The sequence below is a fragment of the Morus notabilis genome, unplaced genomic scaffold (assembly GCF_000414095.1).
Source record: "Morus notabilis unplaced genomic scaffold, ASM41409v2 Scaffold1009, whole genome shotgun sequence".
NCBI lineage: Eukaryota > Viridiplantae > Streptophyta > Magnoliopsida > Rosales > Moraceae > Morus > Morus notabilis.
In genome coordinates, this window is record NW_010357868.1 from 469,163 (window position 1) to 485,211 (window position 16,049).

Consider the following 16,049-nt stretch of genomic DNA (forward strand, 5'->3'; position numbering starts at 1 on the left):
AGGACTTGAGATGTTCATGTATCCTTTAAAATCCCATCTAACAGAAAAAAAAAAAAAAAAAAATTCTAACAATGCAATATCACCCTTTACCTTTTACACATTTTCCATATTTGGTACGTTATTGCCAAAAACAGCATAGAGCGACAAATTGTATTGCTTGAGTTGATACCTATGATTATGAAACTGAATTTCTTGTGGTCAACTTTCAATTGTTGAGATAGGAGCTCAATTTCTTGATGTTTTATAGCTTCATCATCTCTTCAAGTCCGAGAACGCCTCGGAGTTAGGTTCATGATGTGACCGAAGATCATTGTCTTAGCAATGTAGTTCTGCAGTCACAAAAATAATTTTCCATTCAGCTCTAGGATTATAGCTTTGGTGACTATAGAACTAACTATGTAAAACTCAGAAACATTTTCTGCTTAAATCATATTATGCCTTGGAAGGTGAAACAATAGAGATTTTTAAGGGCAGGATAGTTACGCTGCTTGTTGAGCATCAGCTTGTTGTATCAACTGAGAATAGACATATTCATCAACCCTTTGCTTCGCCAACGCAACCTGTTAGGCATCCAAAATAAAGAAAATTAACACCCCTTTTGATAGGAAGGAAAGAAAAAATAGAGGGATAGAGAAAATGAAGAACAGGAAGTTGATTATCCTTAAACCTTGTTTGGTATGATGAGAAGGAAAGAAAACATGTCATTAAGCGAATGATTATTTCACCAAAGTTTTTTAATTTGTATTATTTTGTTTTGAAAATGCAAACAAATAGTTAATTCTTCTCGTCATGCAAAGTAAAAACTAGTTCTCTCTATTAAAAAACTCTCCCATTTTTTGATGGATTAACAATACTAAAATAGTGGGACCCATGAATCCTTTTTTCTCCCCACTTTTCTCTTCTCTTCAATTTTCTTTCCTACCAAACAACCTACAATTCCATTTTCTCCTAAAAGATCCTTCCACTCTTTTCTTTCCTTCAAATTTGCACCTTAAACTTAGTGCAAGGAATATCAGATTCAGAATTTAGATACTCTCTAGAAAAAGAAACCAGCAATAATTGTTTGTAGAGAGCAGGCAAGAGCTACCACACATTGAAAGATTTATATATGCAATAGATAAGAGTGATAAAGTGACCAAGCGTATCAGAGCCGGGAAAAAAAAAATGGTGACCAAATGTATGGAAATTTTTGAGTCATGATAGTCAGAACATGTAGCTTTCTGCTTTCGTTAAGACAAAAGTTCTACTAGTGCTGCCATGAGCCCTTCCTAGAGTAATATCTAGAATGTTACCCATCTAAGAAAGATAGAAAATGCCAAAAACCAATAAGAAAACGAAAGTAGACAAAAGTATAACCTGTTGGGCACTACCACCAAACTGAATTTGCCTCTGTTTCTGTTCACCTTTCCCCCCATAAACCTGCAAAAGATACAAGCCCATTGAAGCGGAAATAGAACCCAGAGAAGAAGTAATTACTAAAAAGTTCCAAGCAAAGGATAGAGGAGAAGGAGCTAAACATAAGAAAAACTTGCACGACAATAAGGATAAGCAATTACTAAGACTTCATTGACTGTCAATTAAGCATTGCTTAAATTTTGAAACTTACATTATACATAACATCAGTCCTCTAGTAGAAATACAACATCATTTTTTCCTCTCTTACAACCAACGAAGGCCTCTTTGGAATCGATTGACATGAAGAATAAAAATCAGCTTACCTTGATCGTTGCTCCAGATTCATTCCTAATCCTTGATATGTTAGAGCCAGACCTGCCGATCAAGCCACCAACCAGAGTTTCCGATATCGCCATCTCGAAGGTTACATAATCAACTGCAAGATTGTTTGTCCTAAAGATGATGTGGTTATAAGAAAAAATATCAAAACTTGATATTGCCACAAATGTGGCAGTCGGATTCTCTAACTTTTACATGGAGAGAAAAAAAAAATCGAATAACCTGAAGTTGGATCCATGTAAGGTTGAGGCGGTCGAACCGTTGTATAGTTATATGCCGGGCTGATAGAAATTACTTGTTTAGGTGGGTTTTCCCTAAACAACCAGGCAATAAAACCTGGTAAGATATCCTACCTAAATACAAGATAAAATATGCAGCTAACATATACCAAGGAATACAAATAAAATTTTCAATAAATACCTTAGTTGACAACCAATCTCCTCCAAGGCCTTCAGAACAGCATGAACATCACCTGATATCTGATTTTTAATAGGAATTATAATTACCTTCCACTCTAGACCCATTATCAAACAGCTAATGGTGATTATCTGAAAACACACAAGGCAAAGATATGTAGTTTGCATTGGAGCTTAAAGTGTATACAAGCTCACCTGAACAACTCGATCGGATTCATGAGCAGAAGCACACGAAGGCAACTGATTCTGAGCTAGAACAGTGATTGAAGCACCAGAAGAGTTCCTCAATTTCTCTATATTCTGACCGGACATCCCGATTAAAGAGCCTGCCTGGGACCCGGCGATCAAAAGCCTTATTGTATTGGCAGCTACATGTCCAGCACCAACTTTTGCTGCCTCAACACTACTATCATCTTCCTATTTAAATACAACTCTTACAATCCTTTTGGTTGCACTAGAGATTATCTATAATATAATTGCAGTGTACTCTAATAGCCCGGAAAGTCAAAATTTTTAAGAAATTCTTTATTGTATTAACCTTTAATACAATTGTTAATCTTTTTGATTCCACTATAGATTCAAGATTGTCTCTAACATAAATACAATGTAAAATAATATTCCAGTGAGCAAAGTTTTCTAAAGAATGCACCTTGAGAATTAAAGTAGCAATTTGCTGAAAAGCATTCTCAGCATCCGAAACCTGGTTATCACTGTACTTGGAACTTATGATGATCACACGCTCTTCATGTCTCTGCAATAAAACGTATATATAAAAAAGCGGAGCAAAAAGACCAATCTTTTCTTATTTATTTTTTCCTTCCACTTTCTAGGAAGCCAAACAGAGGGTACAGAAACCCTAATTAGCGGCGGCGAGAACTTACGGCGACGGCGTCGGCGATTTTGACGGTGGCTCTGGTGTCCTCGCGAATCTTCCGTATTCTGCATCCTTCTTTGCCGATGACCTTGCCGATCTGCGACGACGGCACCACGATTCTGAAGAGCACGTCCTGAGCTTTGGCTCGCCGCTTCGGCGCCGAGTACGACTCGTCGTCTTCTCCTCCACCCGGTGGCGGCGCCTCGTCCTCACGGCTGCGCTTCCCGGAAGATGATTGGCCGGTCTCAGATCCGGCGTATACCGGCACAATGGGGTTTAAGCGAGTTTCTTCTCCTCGTTGCGCCATTGTAGCTCGTTTTGGAGCTCAAAATGAAAACTTTTTTTGCGTTTTTGCCACGATGATTTGGACATAGAAAGAAAGAGCAAATAATCAAACGACAATATATGCCTAGAAAGAAAATCAAACGACAATATATGGCTGGAACAGAAATTACCTGTAAAACGACTGCAAAATGATAAAACGAGAAAAAAAAAATACATGCTTGCAAAAAAAAAAAAAAAAGAAAAAAACGACAATGTCACAAATATATTGTTAAAGCTTCTCAATCTCTCCCTACCAAAAAAAAAAAAAAAAAAAAAAATCATTACAGTTGTTGAGAGAGAGAAAAAAAAAAGAAAACATCCATTACACTTTTCCAGGTTCTCTTCTTCAGATCAGCGCCTCCTCCAACTAACTCTTCTTCTGCAACTTCCATTAAAGCTTCTCAAACTTTCTCTCTCTAAAAGCTCTAAACCCATGACCCTTCCCATTAAAGCTTCTCGCTTCTCTCTCTTCCTCAGCTTCCTGTCCCGCAACTTCTCGTCTTCCACAACCAGAACCCTCCCAATAATCAAAGGCAACAACTACAATAGCGCCACTCAGTACAAAATCAGAGCTCTCAAACAAGCCCGGAACGCCCTCACCGAATATCTCCACGCCACCAGAGGATTGCCCTTCCTCTTCGCCGAGCAAATCTCCGCCAATTCTCTCGTTGCCCTCTCAGATATCATTCGCAAGATTCACTTCTCCGCTTTCACCTTCTCCGACGCCTTCCGAAGGTTCCTCAGGTATCACCCCATTAACGAATTCGAATTTTTCTTTGAAAGCATCGGCATTGATCGTCAAGATGTTCATTTGTTTTTACCGAAGAAGAAGTTTTTCTTATCCGAGGATTCGACTGTTCTAGACGCTTCTTTAGCGCTTATTCAGTTTGGGTTTCCGTGGAATAAGTTGGGTGTTTTGTATAGAGAGGAAGTTTCGATTTTTAGCATGTCTGGTGATGAGTTAACTGATAGGCTTAATGGATTTAAAGAAAGGTTTGGTTATGATCATCTTTGTGTGGTTGGTGTATGCTTGGCTTTCCCTTACTTGTTGAGTGTGGAAGGAGAATCGGGTGGTTGTATCGAGGATTTGGAAATGGTTTTTCGAGGATTTGGAATGGGAAGATGTGTTGAGGGAAATGTGGATGCTTGGTATGAGCTTTGTTGTAAAGTCAGGGTGTTGTATGATTTAGGTTTTGAGAAGGGGAAGGTAGGAGAATTAATGTGTGATAGGAAAGAAATTTTTCTTGAATGCCCAAAAGAGGTTTTAGTCCGGAAAGTGGACTACTTTGCAAAGTTCGGTGTTGGAAAGGATTATGTGCTGTTGTTTCTTCTTCAGCATCGAGAAATTTTGAATCTTGATTTCGAAACGCGGATGATATCGGTGTTGGGATTGCTCAAACATTTTGGAATGGGCGTAGAAGAGTTGCAGAGTGTTAGTGAGAAGTATCCTCATGTGTTGGGGAGGAACAAAATGGAAAATTTACCTCATGTAATGAAGGCTTTGGATCTGCATGAATGGTGCTTCGACAAGATTAGGAGTTCAAATGGTCAGATATTGGCAATGTATTCCATTGGTTTCCCTGATGAAGATATGAATAAGGTGTTTTTAGATGGCTTGAAGAAAATCAAATCTTCAAGGTATCCCACCCATAAGATGAATAAACTGGATTTCTTGAAACAAATCGGGTTTGGAGAGAATGCTTTGAGTTTGAATGTCCTAAACATCGTGGCTGGCTCTAGGAGTGAGCTACAAAGCAGATTTGATTTCCTTATCAGCAAAGGTTTCAAGCACTCAAACCTCTGTTTGATGATAAGAACGAAGCCCGATATACTAAATATGTGCCCCGAGAATTTGGAACCGAAGTTGAACTTTTGGTGCCAGGAAATTGGATCTTCTATACAGGAAATAGAGACAGTCCCAGGGTTTTTGGGTTTTGACTTGGAGAATCGGATTAAGCGCAGATACAGATTTTATGTTTGGCTTAGGAAGACTGGCTTATATACGAAGAAATACGCCATTTCATCCATGCTTTATCCCGGTGAAAAGCAGTTCATAAAGCGTCTTTTTGAGATTCACCCAGCTGCTCCAAAAAGGTATTTAGAATGTTTCTAATATAAAAAATAACTGTCAGTGATTGCGAGACATCTCTGATTTAAGCCTTGTTCCACTGTGTTCATAACATCATGGAGAAGCTTGTCTGTGAACTTGACCCATAAAAATTAAAACTGAAAGGCGAACCTTTTGTGCAAGGAAGTGAGATCCTCTTTAGAGTACCTGGATAGTCTCCCAGGATTGTTGTGTTTTGACTTGGGGAACCCAAATTAAATCTGTCTTATCTTTGGCACGGACAGAATGGCTTATGCTCTTAAGAATAATCGGGCATTCCCGGCCCACCAAGCGAAACCAGTGGTTTCTTGGTCACGACCAGCTAAAGCTAAAGTTCTATTAAAGAGCGTTTCCACGGGGTAGAACCTCCTCAGGGAATATAAGGTTTTCATTAGGCTGATCTTGAGCCGCCATCCAAGCACGAATACTCTCGTTTAAGAGAATATTTTTGGTGTAGAAAGTCTCAAATTCAAGATCTTCCGCTGCACGGATTTCCTGAGAAACGAAGTCATAAGCACGTAGATTCAAAGCCAGACCGACTACTCCAAGATCACTCATCCATAAACCAGTTACCGGTACAAATAACATAAATCCCTTGCAAATATCATTGCCACTGGCCCACAAAGGTGTCGTGGCTGGCCCTTTTTGAATTCAATGAGCTGCTCCAAAATGTTATTTGGAGTGTTTCCCATACAAAAGACTTATTCAATGATTGCCAGGAGGCATCTCGGATTTGAGTGTGCATAACATGAAGGCTCTCACAGAGGTGATAATAGTTTTCTTCATGAGGATTCTGGTTCACGATGACGATGCTGGCACTGAATTTGTTCGCTACCTAAGAAGGGTCAATGCTGACAATCTTAGCGCGCAAGTGGAACTGCAAGGCTCCTTATGGTTGAGAAGTCAACCTTGTAATTGTGTCGTATTTTCATTTTTATTCGAAGAAAAGACAGGACAGGTATCCTTTGAAAATAAGGGAAAGATTCATCACCCTGAGTTATGCACTTTATAGTCTATACAGCTTGGATTTGGGAATTTTGAGCCGAATGGGATCTGAAATTGAATACAAACGTTGTGTTTTTGAAAGTTTATCGGTTTTACATGTATTTGTCAAAATTCTCGATCTTTTCATCAGCTACACATGATGCACTTGTTTTAGACGTTCATGTTAGTATTTCAGGGCTTGTTCAGTTGTATTTTTGAGTTATGATGACTTGAATGTAGATCTTGAGTTGAATTTGAGTTACAATTTGAGTTGAAGTTGTAACTTGAGTTTGTGGTTGGTTGTGTACATTTGAGTCATGGTTTGAGATGAGAATCTTTTTGAGTTAGTGTTTGGGTGGGTCAAAATTTGAGTTTGTATTTAGATAGTATTTTAATAAAAACTCAATGATGAAGGAAAATTTTAATAAGGTATATGGGTGAGGTTTTATTCGTCTTTTTGTTTTGAACGCATAAAAAAAAGAATAATCTCAATCGGAATTAAAATGAAAAAGTTATAGTATTTTTAAGAATAGAAAAAATATTGTTTATTAACTTGAGTTTGAGTTTAGAAACTTGAGTTGAAGGGGAAACTTGAATTCAGATTTTAACCTCAAATTCAAGTTAAAATTTAAGTTAAAACTCAAGTTCAAACTCAAATTTTACAAAAGAACATGAACTTGAATAAAATTGTAACTCGAATTTAAACTTTTTTTGAGTTTAAGTGCAAACGAACAAGCCCTCAAAAAACCCTAAGTTACAGAGACAATTGAATTGTTACTTGTGAGACAAACTCCTGCAATATTAGGATTAGGGGGCGTGGTTCCTCGCAAAATGTCGTAATCTAAGCCCAGAACTATAATATCAGAGGGTGAAAATTTTCTGCTAGGAAATGGCATCTTCATTACAGCAACTCAAAGATTTCTCATTATTTGTCTTTTGACACGGAGATCCGGAGTAAATGCAGATACAGATTTTACGTTTTGCTTAGAGAGATTGGCTTATGTTCCAAGAGATACTCGTTATGCAAGATTTGTGTGCTTCTATTCACTGTGAAACTCTGTGCTCCATGTGGACTAATTATATGTCTCTTTTCTTACGCAGTTTGAAAACTGTTAGTAAAATTGGCTAACAAAAGTGGAGGAAAATGTGCGACCGTGCTTTAATGATGCATGCTTGAACTTTTAACCAAGGAAAAGAAATCAACTAAGCACGTCAACAAAACATAGAGCATCTAGATAACAAAAAACAAACATAAAGCATATACTTCTATTGCAAGTTCTGATTAACAAACTAACTTTGGCATGAAAGTGATCTTCAAAGCCAAATTTACGGGAATTTTATTACTCAAATTACTCAAGGATTTAACTCTACTGTTCAATGATCAATCCAAGAGGGGATTAACCACTGCTCCAGTGAACACAACAAGCTTAGAAAAGTCTTCGACGATCATGAACATGAAGGGATGGTCAGCCACAAAACTCGGTTTTAGTGACATTGTCATCATCCTGGCACCGGTGACTGCGGCAGCCTCTGTGCCTTCTTCATTAACTTCAATGCAAGCCTTGTGAAGAATGGAATCCACAAAAACCCCTCGAGGATCAACCATGTTTGTGAAATCAGCATGCAGTGGATCAAAAGGCAATGTTAATCCTTTTACTTTCATGTGCTCTTGCACATCGAAATCATACGTGAATTTCATCTTCGGTATCTTTAGCATGGAAAGTTCCTGTTCTCGGAGACTAAACTGTGTAGGTTGCAGAAATAATGTTGGATCGGAATTGAATTTTTCAATGAGATCTTTTAGTCCATCATTTGCATGAGGGAGAAAGATGTACATCGAGAACTGCTTACTTTTGCACTGGCCAGTCTCATATGAGAGTTTCAGAAGCTTGAAATCCTTAAATGATCCATATTGGCGGTATTTGTAATACTCAGACATGAAAGGAACTTTGGTAGTTTTTCCATTGAGAAGGTGAAAATCTTCATCACGAGTGACTTTAGTATCAAATGGACTTACCCAATCTCCTTTAAAATACAACGCGTTTGCGAGACACAGTGGCGGTGAGAGTTTTGATTGCTGCGGCACGATCTCTTTGATGAGCCCTTTTGTCTCCTTTGCAGCCCATGAGTTCACCTCCTTCTTAACTTGTTCAGCCTGTTGTTTACAAATTATCAATGATTGTCATATTTATTTTATAAAAAGGGAAACAGAACATACAACATCATTTATAATTTTATGCCGAATCTTGTTTGTTTGAGAAAGAAAAGAGACTCCTATTTCAGTAGAAGCCTAGAAGGGGAAGGCTTAAAGAAATATACAAATCTTAAAACCAAAAACAAAGGAAAACTCCACCACATCAAAAACCCATGATCTATTTATAATTTTATATATACACACGAAAGGTGGGTGAAAAATATTATTTGAATGCAACAAATTAATAGAGTCCGGGAAAAAAAAAGTGTACCTCATGAACCAAATCAACATTCTTGACTTGTGCTTTGTAGATGGTATTAGTAATCTCTTTATAAGAGTGAATCAAAGGGTAACGATGATCAACCCAAAGGGCGTTGACCAAATTAAAGACTGGCGCTTTTCCTTGTCGTTTGTTGGGAACTGAAAGAAGTCCCTTTCTGTGTCTTACTATTATATGAACAGGCTCGGCCATTGGAGGCTCCACAGTATCATTTTGGGTCGTATCCACGAGAAGGGACATGATGGTTGAAGAATTAGAGTTGAGATCATTGAGGTCTCTGGAGCCAAGAATGTCCAAGAATTGCTCCGAAGTTTTGCCTGAAGAGCCAGAAGCGAGCATGTTAAGGACCATATTGATTGATAAAGGAGACAACACAACATTCTTTGAATTAGAACCGTCTTTGTTGCTAGTTATCTCGTTAAGCATCACTTGTGATGCCATTCTTACGCAGAAATCCATGGCTGCTTCTTGATTTTCTTGACAGTTTTGGTTATAGAACTTGAATGAAAGCTAGAGGCAAGTATTTAAGTTAAGAGAGACTTAAGATTTAAGAAACTTGTGTATATAGTCAATTTCTTAAGACTTAAGACTTGAGATTGTAAACTTAGAGCCATATATATAGTCGTCTTCAACTTTTCGTATTGTGTCAATTTCAAGGTAACTATATATATATATATATATATGTGTTAATAGATACTTAAGATTTAAGAAACTTGTGTATATAGTCAATTTCTTAAGACTTAGGACTTGAGATTGTCAACTTAGAGCCATATATATAGTCGTCTTAGACTTTTCGTAGCGTGTCAATTTCAAGGTAACTATATATATATATATATTATATGTAGGCGTTTTAATTCGTGAATTTCAAGTTGAAGTGGCTGTTTCTCTTCGAAAACAATCATTTCCGTAGGTCTCTCGTTGTTTGTTTTTGTTTGTTTGCATGTTTTTGTTTGTTTGTTTTTGTTTTTGTTTTTTAAATTTTTAGAAAAGAATAAATTGTGACCACCTTTATTTCTGATCATCATACTACATTCATATTTAACTCATATTTTAACTTCAACTACTTTAAAATTATAGATTTCTAAAATTTATGCTACTTTTTATTTCTCTTTATTAGTGAAATAAATACTAATATACTTTGTCGGGATAAAACTTCTATTAGTATCTTATAGTAAAACTCGAATATTAAAAATACTTAAAAAAAAAAAAACATTTTCAACTTCCAAACATGATAGCATTTTGAGTACATTAACATACTTTGTGACTTGAGATTGCTAAGCATAGCCTCATTGTCTCACAAACTTTACTTTCATTACATAATTTATTTACATCCGTAAATATTGTTTACTAGAAACACTTAGCAGCATACGAAATTACGTGGTGTATCCATTACCCATTTGCCCACACTTCACCACTACATCCTTTTCTACACGGCCAACATCAGGTTTCAGGGAGCCAGTGCCTTACCCGAGCTTCCTACAACACGAACAAATGGGATGAGCTTTCGCTCAGTAAGTATCAGCAGACCACAACAAGTGTAATCAGTAATGCATACCCATATATGCATTCATGTCATACATCCTAGCACATTTTCTAAACATTTAAAGCATTTATTGTATTATGCGTTCTTTTCTTTCATTCATCCTGTCATGCTTTCTTTTCTTTCATTTCATCGTGTTATGCTTTCTACACATCTTTAATAACCTATTCAACTTATTTTTACGCATCTTAATCCTCCTATTCTTCATTGCAACTGATTTTAGTTCAAATCTTCTAACTTAATTTCAGCGAAGTTCTGCCTAATTTTCAGGTTTTCTGAGCTAACTATAGCTCGTTTAATCCGTGATTTCAACCTTTCAAACACATCACATAATCATTCTCATTCCTTTTTATCATCATAAACATCATAATCTCTTGGGTTCCTTCACTGTTCTCACAAGAGTTCTCCCTAAACAAAAATGCTAAAAACATAATCGAATAACCAATAATTTAACCTTTAGACATTAGGTTTTTCGGTACCATTCATAACCACAAGCCAATCATCATTCTTAGCAAAATTTTTTCATGGATTCCACTATTCATGGACGTGCAGCCAAGGTGAAAAATGAGGAGAAAAATTGAAATTTTACCTTAGAAGAATGAAGAACAAGTTCCAGTGACGCTAATCAACGGTAGTTTTCCGCCAATTTTGATTTGAACTCGATTTTCTCACTTTGAAAATTTTTTTTTCCTCTCTTCTTTTGGCTGAGTTCTCTCTGTTGTTATGCATGAAAATGGACACTTTTCTTGTATTTTTTCCTTCTAAAAACGTTCACAAAAGAAATGAGGGACCTAGGTGTAATTTTGACATTTTTTAGGATCTTTTTTGTAAAAATATCAAAATATCTATTTGGCGTTTCCCCTAAGTCTTAGCTGGCCATATCCTCTCTTTTTAGGTGTCCTAATCTCAGTCCTCCATCCATTAATCACTTTAAATCTCAACCATTCATTTGTAATAACTATCTTATTTCGGTTCAGTTTAATTCTTATTCGGTGTGCTTTTTATCTGCGTTTTTCAGTCAGTTGGTCAACTTAGTCAACTTTATTCAACCTTAACTAACTTTTCAAGAGTGACCTATTGGTCGACTCTTGGTCAACAAATTTTGACTCGGTCAACTTTAATAGGTCAAAAATTCTAATTTTCTCAGTTCAGCCTTCCGAACCCCTTTTTCGTCCGTTTTCCGTTCTGATTGTCTCTATGTTGGGATTGGTGTCCTTAAGCATGAGATGTAACAAGGATATTTTATTATTTGATTAATAAATAGTTGATTCATTATTTATGTGCATGTATTATTGAATACTTTATGAATATCATTAAAAATTATGTGATTATTTATGTAACCTTAAATATTGTATATAAGTGTTATATACGAGAGGATAATATTTAAAGATAATAATCGAAACGATGTTTGTAATGAATTTAATTAAAATTTTTTAGAATATTTAATTAAAACATTACTAATACATGTCATTCCCATTAAGAATGAAATGGTGTTATCCGCATCATTAATATAGAAGGATATTGAATGAGTGTATTATGCATAATGAGATTATGTAAAAATTAGATACATACACAATTTGATTTTATGATAATTTTCGTTAAATATAGAAAATCAAATTTGAGTCTACCGATGAATATATATAGAATGATCTTAATCCTAAGTTATTGGTAGACTCCTATTTGTGGATTTGTATTCTTTGACTTACCTGGTACGGATTTCGAGTTGCTAAATCCTATTCTTTGTATCTTGGGAACATGATGAAATGGATAGCCGGGAATACGAATTTACAAGATGGAACCCATTCTTTCTTCTTTGAAGAAGCAGATAAATAATTCCCATGAGGGTTGATTCGTTGAATAAGTAACGAGCTCATATTCATGAATGTGTTTTATGAATATACTGTTCATTAGAGAATCAATAGTACTCAAGGATAAAGATGTAATTAGAGAGGTTAACGAATTTTACCTAGCTCTAATTATGAATTATTTATGGAGGATCGATCTATATGTATTGACTATATCAAATAGACACTTCAAGTTCTTAGAAGTAAATTATGTCTATAATTTCGAGAGTGCAATTCTAAATTTTTAGTGGAGTAACTTTTAAAATTAATAGAATAATTAATTCATTAATTAAAGAATTTAATTAATTATTAATTTTATTAGAGCTCAGAATTATAGGTCCATAAATCCCCCGTCATCCTTGTATTATTTGCAAGACAAGATGAATTATCGAGATTTCATTTCACTCGTGAATAATTAATTAATTGAGAATTAATTATATATTAAATAATGTGATTATTTAATTATTTTTTCATACACTGTGGTGGGACCACAGGTGTGACACTGGGAATAATCCCACTGAGATTTAGTTACTTGCTCTCCAATTAATCCAGTTTACTTGTTAAACAAGTTCTCCAATTAAATTCAAAAGGGAAAGCAATATTTTACTTTATTTGGAGTTTAATTTAAGCTAAAATTGAAAACTAGATTAAGAAGGAATTTTCTCTTTCCTTCCTAGGAGATGGCCCGCCACATGATAAGAAAAGGGAAGGAAATTTTGTTTCCAAAAATAAAATTAGAAACTGTATTTTTAATGAGATTAAAAATGTAGTAGTTACTAATTTCTTTTTTTCTTTGTCTACAAGCAAAATAGGAATTAGAGAAGTTTGATTGATTTTTCTCCTATTTTGCTTACTTTGGCCGAATTCCCTAAGAGAGAAAAAGAGAAGAAAAGTTATTCCAATTTTTCCAATTATTTCACATACATGCGCTGATAGTGAAAGAATACTAAATTAGTGAGTGATCGTTCCAATAGTATATACCTTAAGCCCACACTCATCGTCTTGCGAAATCAAGGAGTAGACGAGGAAGCTTAGGTGTTCTAAGAAAGCTTTTGGAGCGAGAAACGTTCGTTGGCTAAAGAAAACAAGTTATATTTCTAATCGTTAACAAGGTATTTTTTTCTTACATATTAATGAGATTAATTTATTTTGACATAAATTAATATAATCTATAGCGTATTCAAAAGGTTTTGTGAAAATTTTTTATTATACACGATCCGCACTACCACGCTTCTGCACTCGAAAACATTTCGAAAACTAACATTCTAAAACCCTAGAACTGATGTGTTTTAATTCCTTTTCATTCCTTAAACTTAATATTCATGTGTTTGTCCTATTGTGGGATTGACACAACATTCCGAGCCTCTTTCTTGATTACAGTCTGAATTTTGGTAACTGCATCATAATTCAAAAATTTCTAACTTTTAGCTTATACTTTGTTATTCGATAGTAATATCAACATATACTTATCATAAAAATATTCATATTTATAATACAGAAAATTTCAAAAAATTTCATCTTATACAATAATTTCTTTGATAAATTTCCCAGTCATGACAATCACCCCTCTTTATAAATTTTCGTTCTCGAAAATCAGAACAAATGGGGGTATTTCTCTATCATCTCATCTTCACGTTCCCATATTACTTCTTTCACTTCTTGATTTCTTCACAGAAATTTAACAAGTGGAATACTTCGATTCCAAAGGCGTTGTTCTTCTCGTGTAAGAATCTGCACCGGTTATTCCTCATAAGACATGTCTTCATGAATTTGGATAAGTTCATGTTCTATAACATGGGATGGATCTGGTACATACTTTTTTAACATCGAGACATGAAATACATCATTTACTGCAGCTAATTCTAGTAACTACATCATAGTTCAAAAATTTCTAAGTTTTAGCTTATACTTTGTTATTCAATAGTAATATCAACAAATACTTATCATAAAAGTATTCATATTTATAATAAAGAGAATTCCAAAAAATTTCATCTTATACAATAATTTCTTCGATAAATTTTTCAGTCATGCCATAAACATAAAACACGGGGTCACTTGCCTTGTGTATAGAGTTACTGTTATTTTTTTTGACTATTCTAAGAAAAATCTTTTCTTGAGAGAATTCTATAATAGAATATGAAAAAAAAAACCTAGTAAGACATAATTTTTAACAATTAGGTCTTTATTGTGTTATGTTAAATTATTTTGTTTTATTTAATCTGTTATGATTCTTACTTTATTCACCGGTTAAGAATGTATAGAACCAACTCATGCGTTCTCTTATTCATGTCTCTTTTCATATATTTCCAATAATATTGTGACACATCAATTAAAAAAATTTTATCACGTAAATTAAAAAGTTATGACGTGATATGTTATTACTGGGGGACATGAAAGAGAACAAGAAAAAAGAGCATATGAACCCATTCCAAAATGTATCCCATCAGCAGAGGTATGAAAATTTTCATACATTACTAAAGAATTCTCCATTTTCTTTATTTTTTGCTTCCTTTGTTTGCTAGAAACAAATTTTTTTTAGCTCTTTATGGTTGCAACTTTTTCGGCTCTATTCCATCTTTATTCGGTAAACTCACCCAACTCACAATGCTAGACCTTGGGTTATGCGGAGATCCATTGGAGAGGAATTGCGAAAGCTTTCCACTGTCGTATAACACTGATTTGCATGTATGTTTTCTAATGTCATATACACAATTAAGGGTAGCATAAAAATTGCAATAACTAGTGTTACTAGATAGTATAGAAATCCATATGTGATTTTATACTAAAGATTGACACAAATTAAAAAGCACATGGATTCCTTTATTTAATCCCCTCACATGAGATTAAACTTGGGATTTTTAAAGGACTTAGAATTTCTCAATAAATCATATACCATAAATGACTAGAGAATCTTAAGCTCTTAAGCGTGTTAGAAAATAGCTATTCATATACAACAATACAAAAAGAAAAAATGGAGAGTTTATATTTAAAAGTATATGAGTCTGAATTTTTACTCCTTATTCTTGATAAATATCATTTTATTAGTGTAATTATTTGACTAAAAAAGTTATGAATCAAGCACATGGATTTTTACCCCTGACCCACATACTTTTAAAGAGTATTTATCAAAATTACCCAAAAATAATTGTATGTCTTTTACTCTTCAATCAAAATTTTATAGAGATCAAAACTCCTTAACGAGTCCAAGGTTTTTCAACCCCTAGCAATGGGGAAGAAAATTTCGGAGAACAATGCGTTACACAGATAGTTGTTATTTATTTACTATTATTTTTGAAAGTATCTCAACTCTAAGTAAAAAAACGACAAAGTTATCAAAAAACGACATCAACAGGAAAGCGACAGCCGAAAATGCTAAATAAAATGACAGATATTTTTAAAAAATAAAGCCCGTTCACTTCACTAATTCGAGTTTAGAATTCAAGTTTTATTACAGTAAAAAACTCTCATAAATAATCACATTTAACTTTTTTGCTACAGTAAAAAGCTCTCACATAAAATCACATCTCAACTCAAATTAAAAACTCGAATCAGCGAAGTGAACGGACCCTAAGTCTGTTCACTTTGCGGATTCGAGTTTAGATGTGACATTTTATGAGAGTTTTTTACTGTAACAAAAAAAGTTAGATGTGATATTTTTTAATAATTTTTTACTGTAAAAACTTAAAACTGAAAACTCGAATCAGTGAAATGAACGAGGCCTAAATCTTTTAAATGGACTTTAATTTATTTTG

At 34.7% G+C, this 16,049-nt stretch overlaps 3 protein-coding genes across 3 annotated transcripts; 1 reads left to right on the forward strand and 2 right to left on the reverse strand.

Moving 5' to 3' along the window:
* On the reverse strand, positions 1 to 3,366 carry LOC21404676 (poly(rC)-binding protein 4). The gene is made up of 9 exons (XM_024177191.1): positions 3,032 to 3,366; positions 2,800 to 2,901; positions 2,346 to 2,567; positions 2,155 to 2,213; positions 1,957 to 2,048; positions 1,719 to 1,831; positions 1,357 to 1,419; positions 484 to 560; positions 1 to 329 (listed from the first exon to the last, which is right to left on the reverse strand). Exons 1-9 carry the CDS (start codon positions 3,329 to 3,331, stop codon positions 308 to 310), a joined length of 1,050 nt encoding a protein of 349 aa, XP_024032959.1. The 5' UTR covers positions 3,332 to 3,366; the 3' UTR covers positions 1 to 307.
* Positions 3,367 to 3,627: 261 nt separating this feature from the next.
* On the forward strand, positions 3,628 to 6,490 carry LOC21404677 (transcription termination factor MTEF18, mitochondrial). The gene has a single exon (XM_010091004.2). The coding sequence runs from the start codon at positions 3,782 to 3,784 to the stop codon at positions 5,459 to 5,461; it is 1,680 nt and encodes a 559-aa protein (XP_010089306.1). The 5' UTR covers positions 3,628 to 3,781; the 3' UTR covers positions 5,462 to 6,490.
* Positions 6,491 to 7,675: 1,185 nt separating this feature from the next.
* On the reverse strand, positions 7,676 to 9,385 carry LOC21404679 (serpin-ZX). Its single transcript, XM_010091006.2, has 2 exons — positions 8,905 to 9,385; positions 7,676 to 8,594 (listed from the first exon to the last, which is right to left on the reverse strand). Exons 1-2 carry the CDS (start codon positions 9,370 to 9,372, stop codon positions 7,821 to 7,823), a joined length of 1,242 nt encoding a protein of 413 aa, XP_010089308.1. The 5' UTR covers positions 9,373 to 9,385; the 3' UTR covers positions 7,676 to 7,820.
* Positions 9,386 to 16,049: the final 6,664 nt, after the last annotated feature.

Bases quoted from the DNA above. Each gene is read 5' to 3' on its own strand.
- LOC21404676 (XM_024177191.1), bottom strand. From the start codon at position 3,331: ATGGCGCAACGAGGAGAAGAAACTCGCTTAAACCCCATTGTGCCGGTA. The intron at 2,568-2,799 runs GTGCATTCTTTA...GTATTTAAATAG, and splicing joins TTGCTACTTTAATTCTCAAG to GAAGATGATAGTAGTGTTGA. The intron at 561-1,356 runs GTTATACTTTTG...GATGCCTAACAG, and splicing joins TTGGTGGTAGTGCCCAACAG to GTTGCGTTGGCGAAGCAAAG.
- LOC21404677 (XM_010091004.2), top strand. From the start codon at position 3,782: ATGACCCTTCCCATTAAAGCTTCTCGCTTCTCTCTCTTCCTCAGCTTC.
- LOC21404679 (XM_010091006.2), bottom strand. From the start codon at position 9,372: ATGGATTTCTGCGTAAGAATGGCATCACAAGTGATGCTTAACGAGATA. The intron at 8,595-8,904 runs GTACACTTTTTT...TGTAAACAACAG, and splicing joins ATGTTGATTTGGTTCATGAG to GCTGAACAAGTTAAGAAGGA.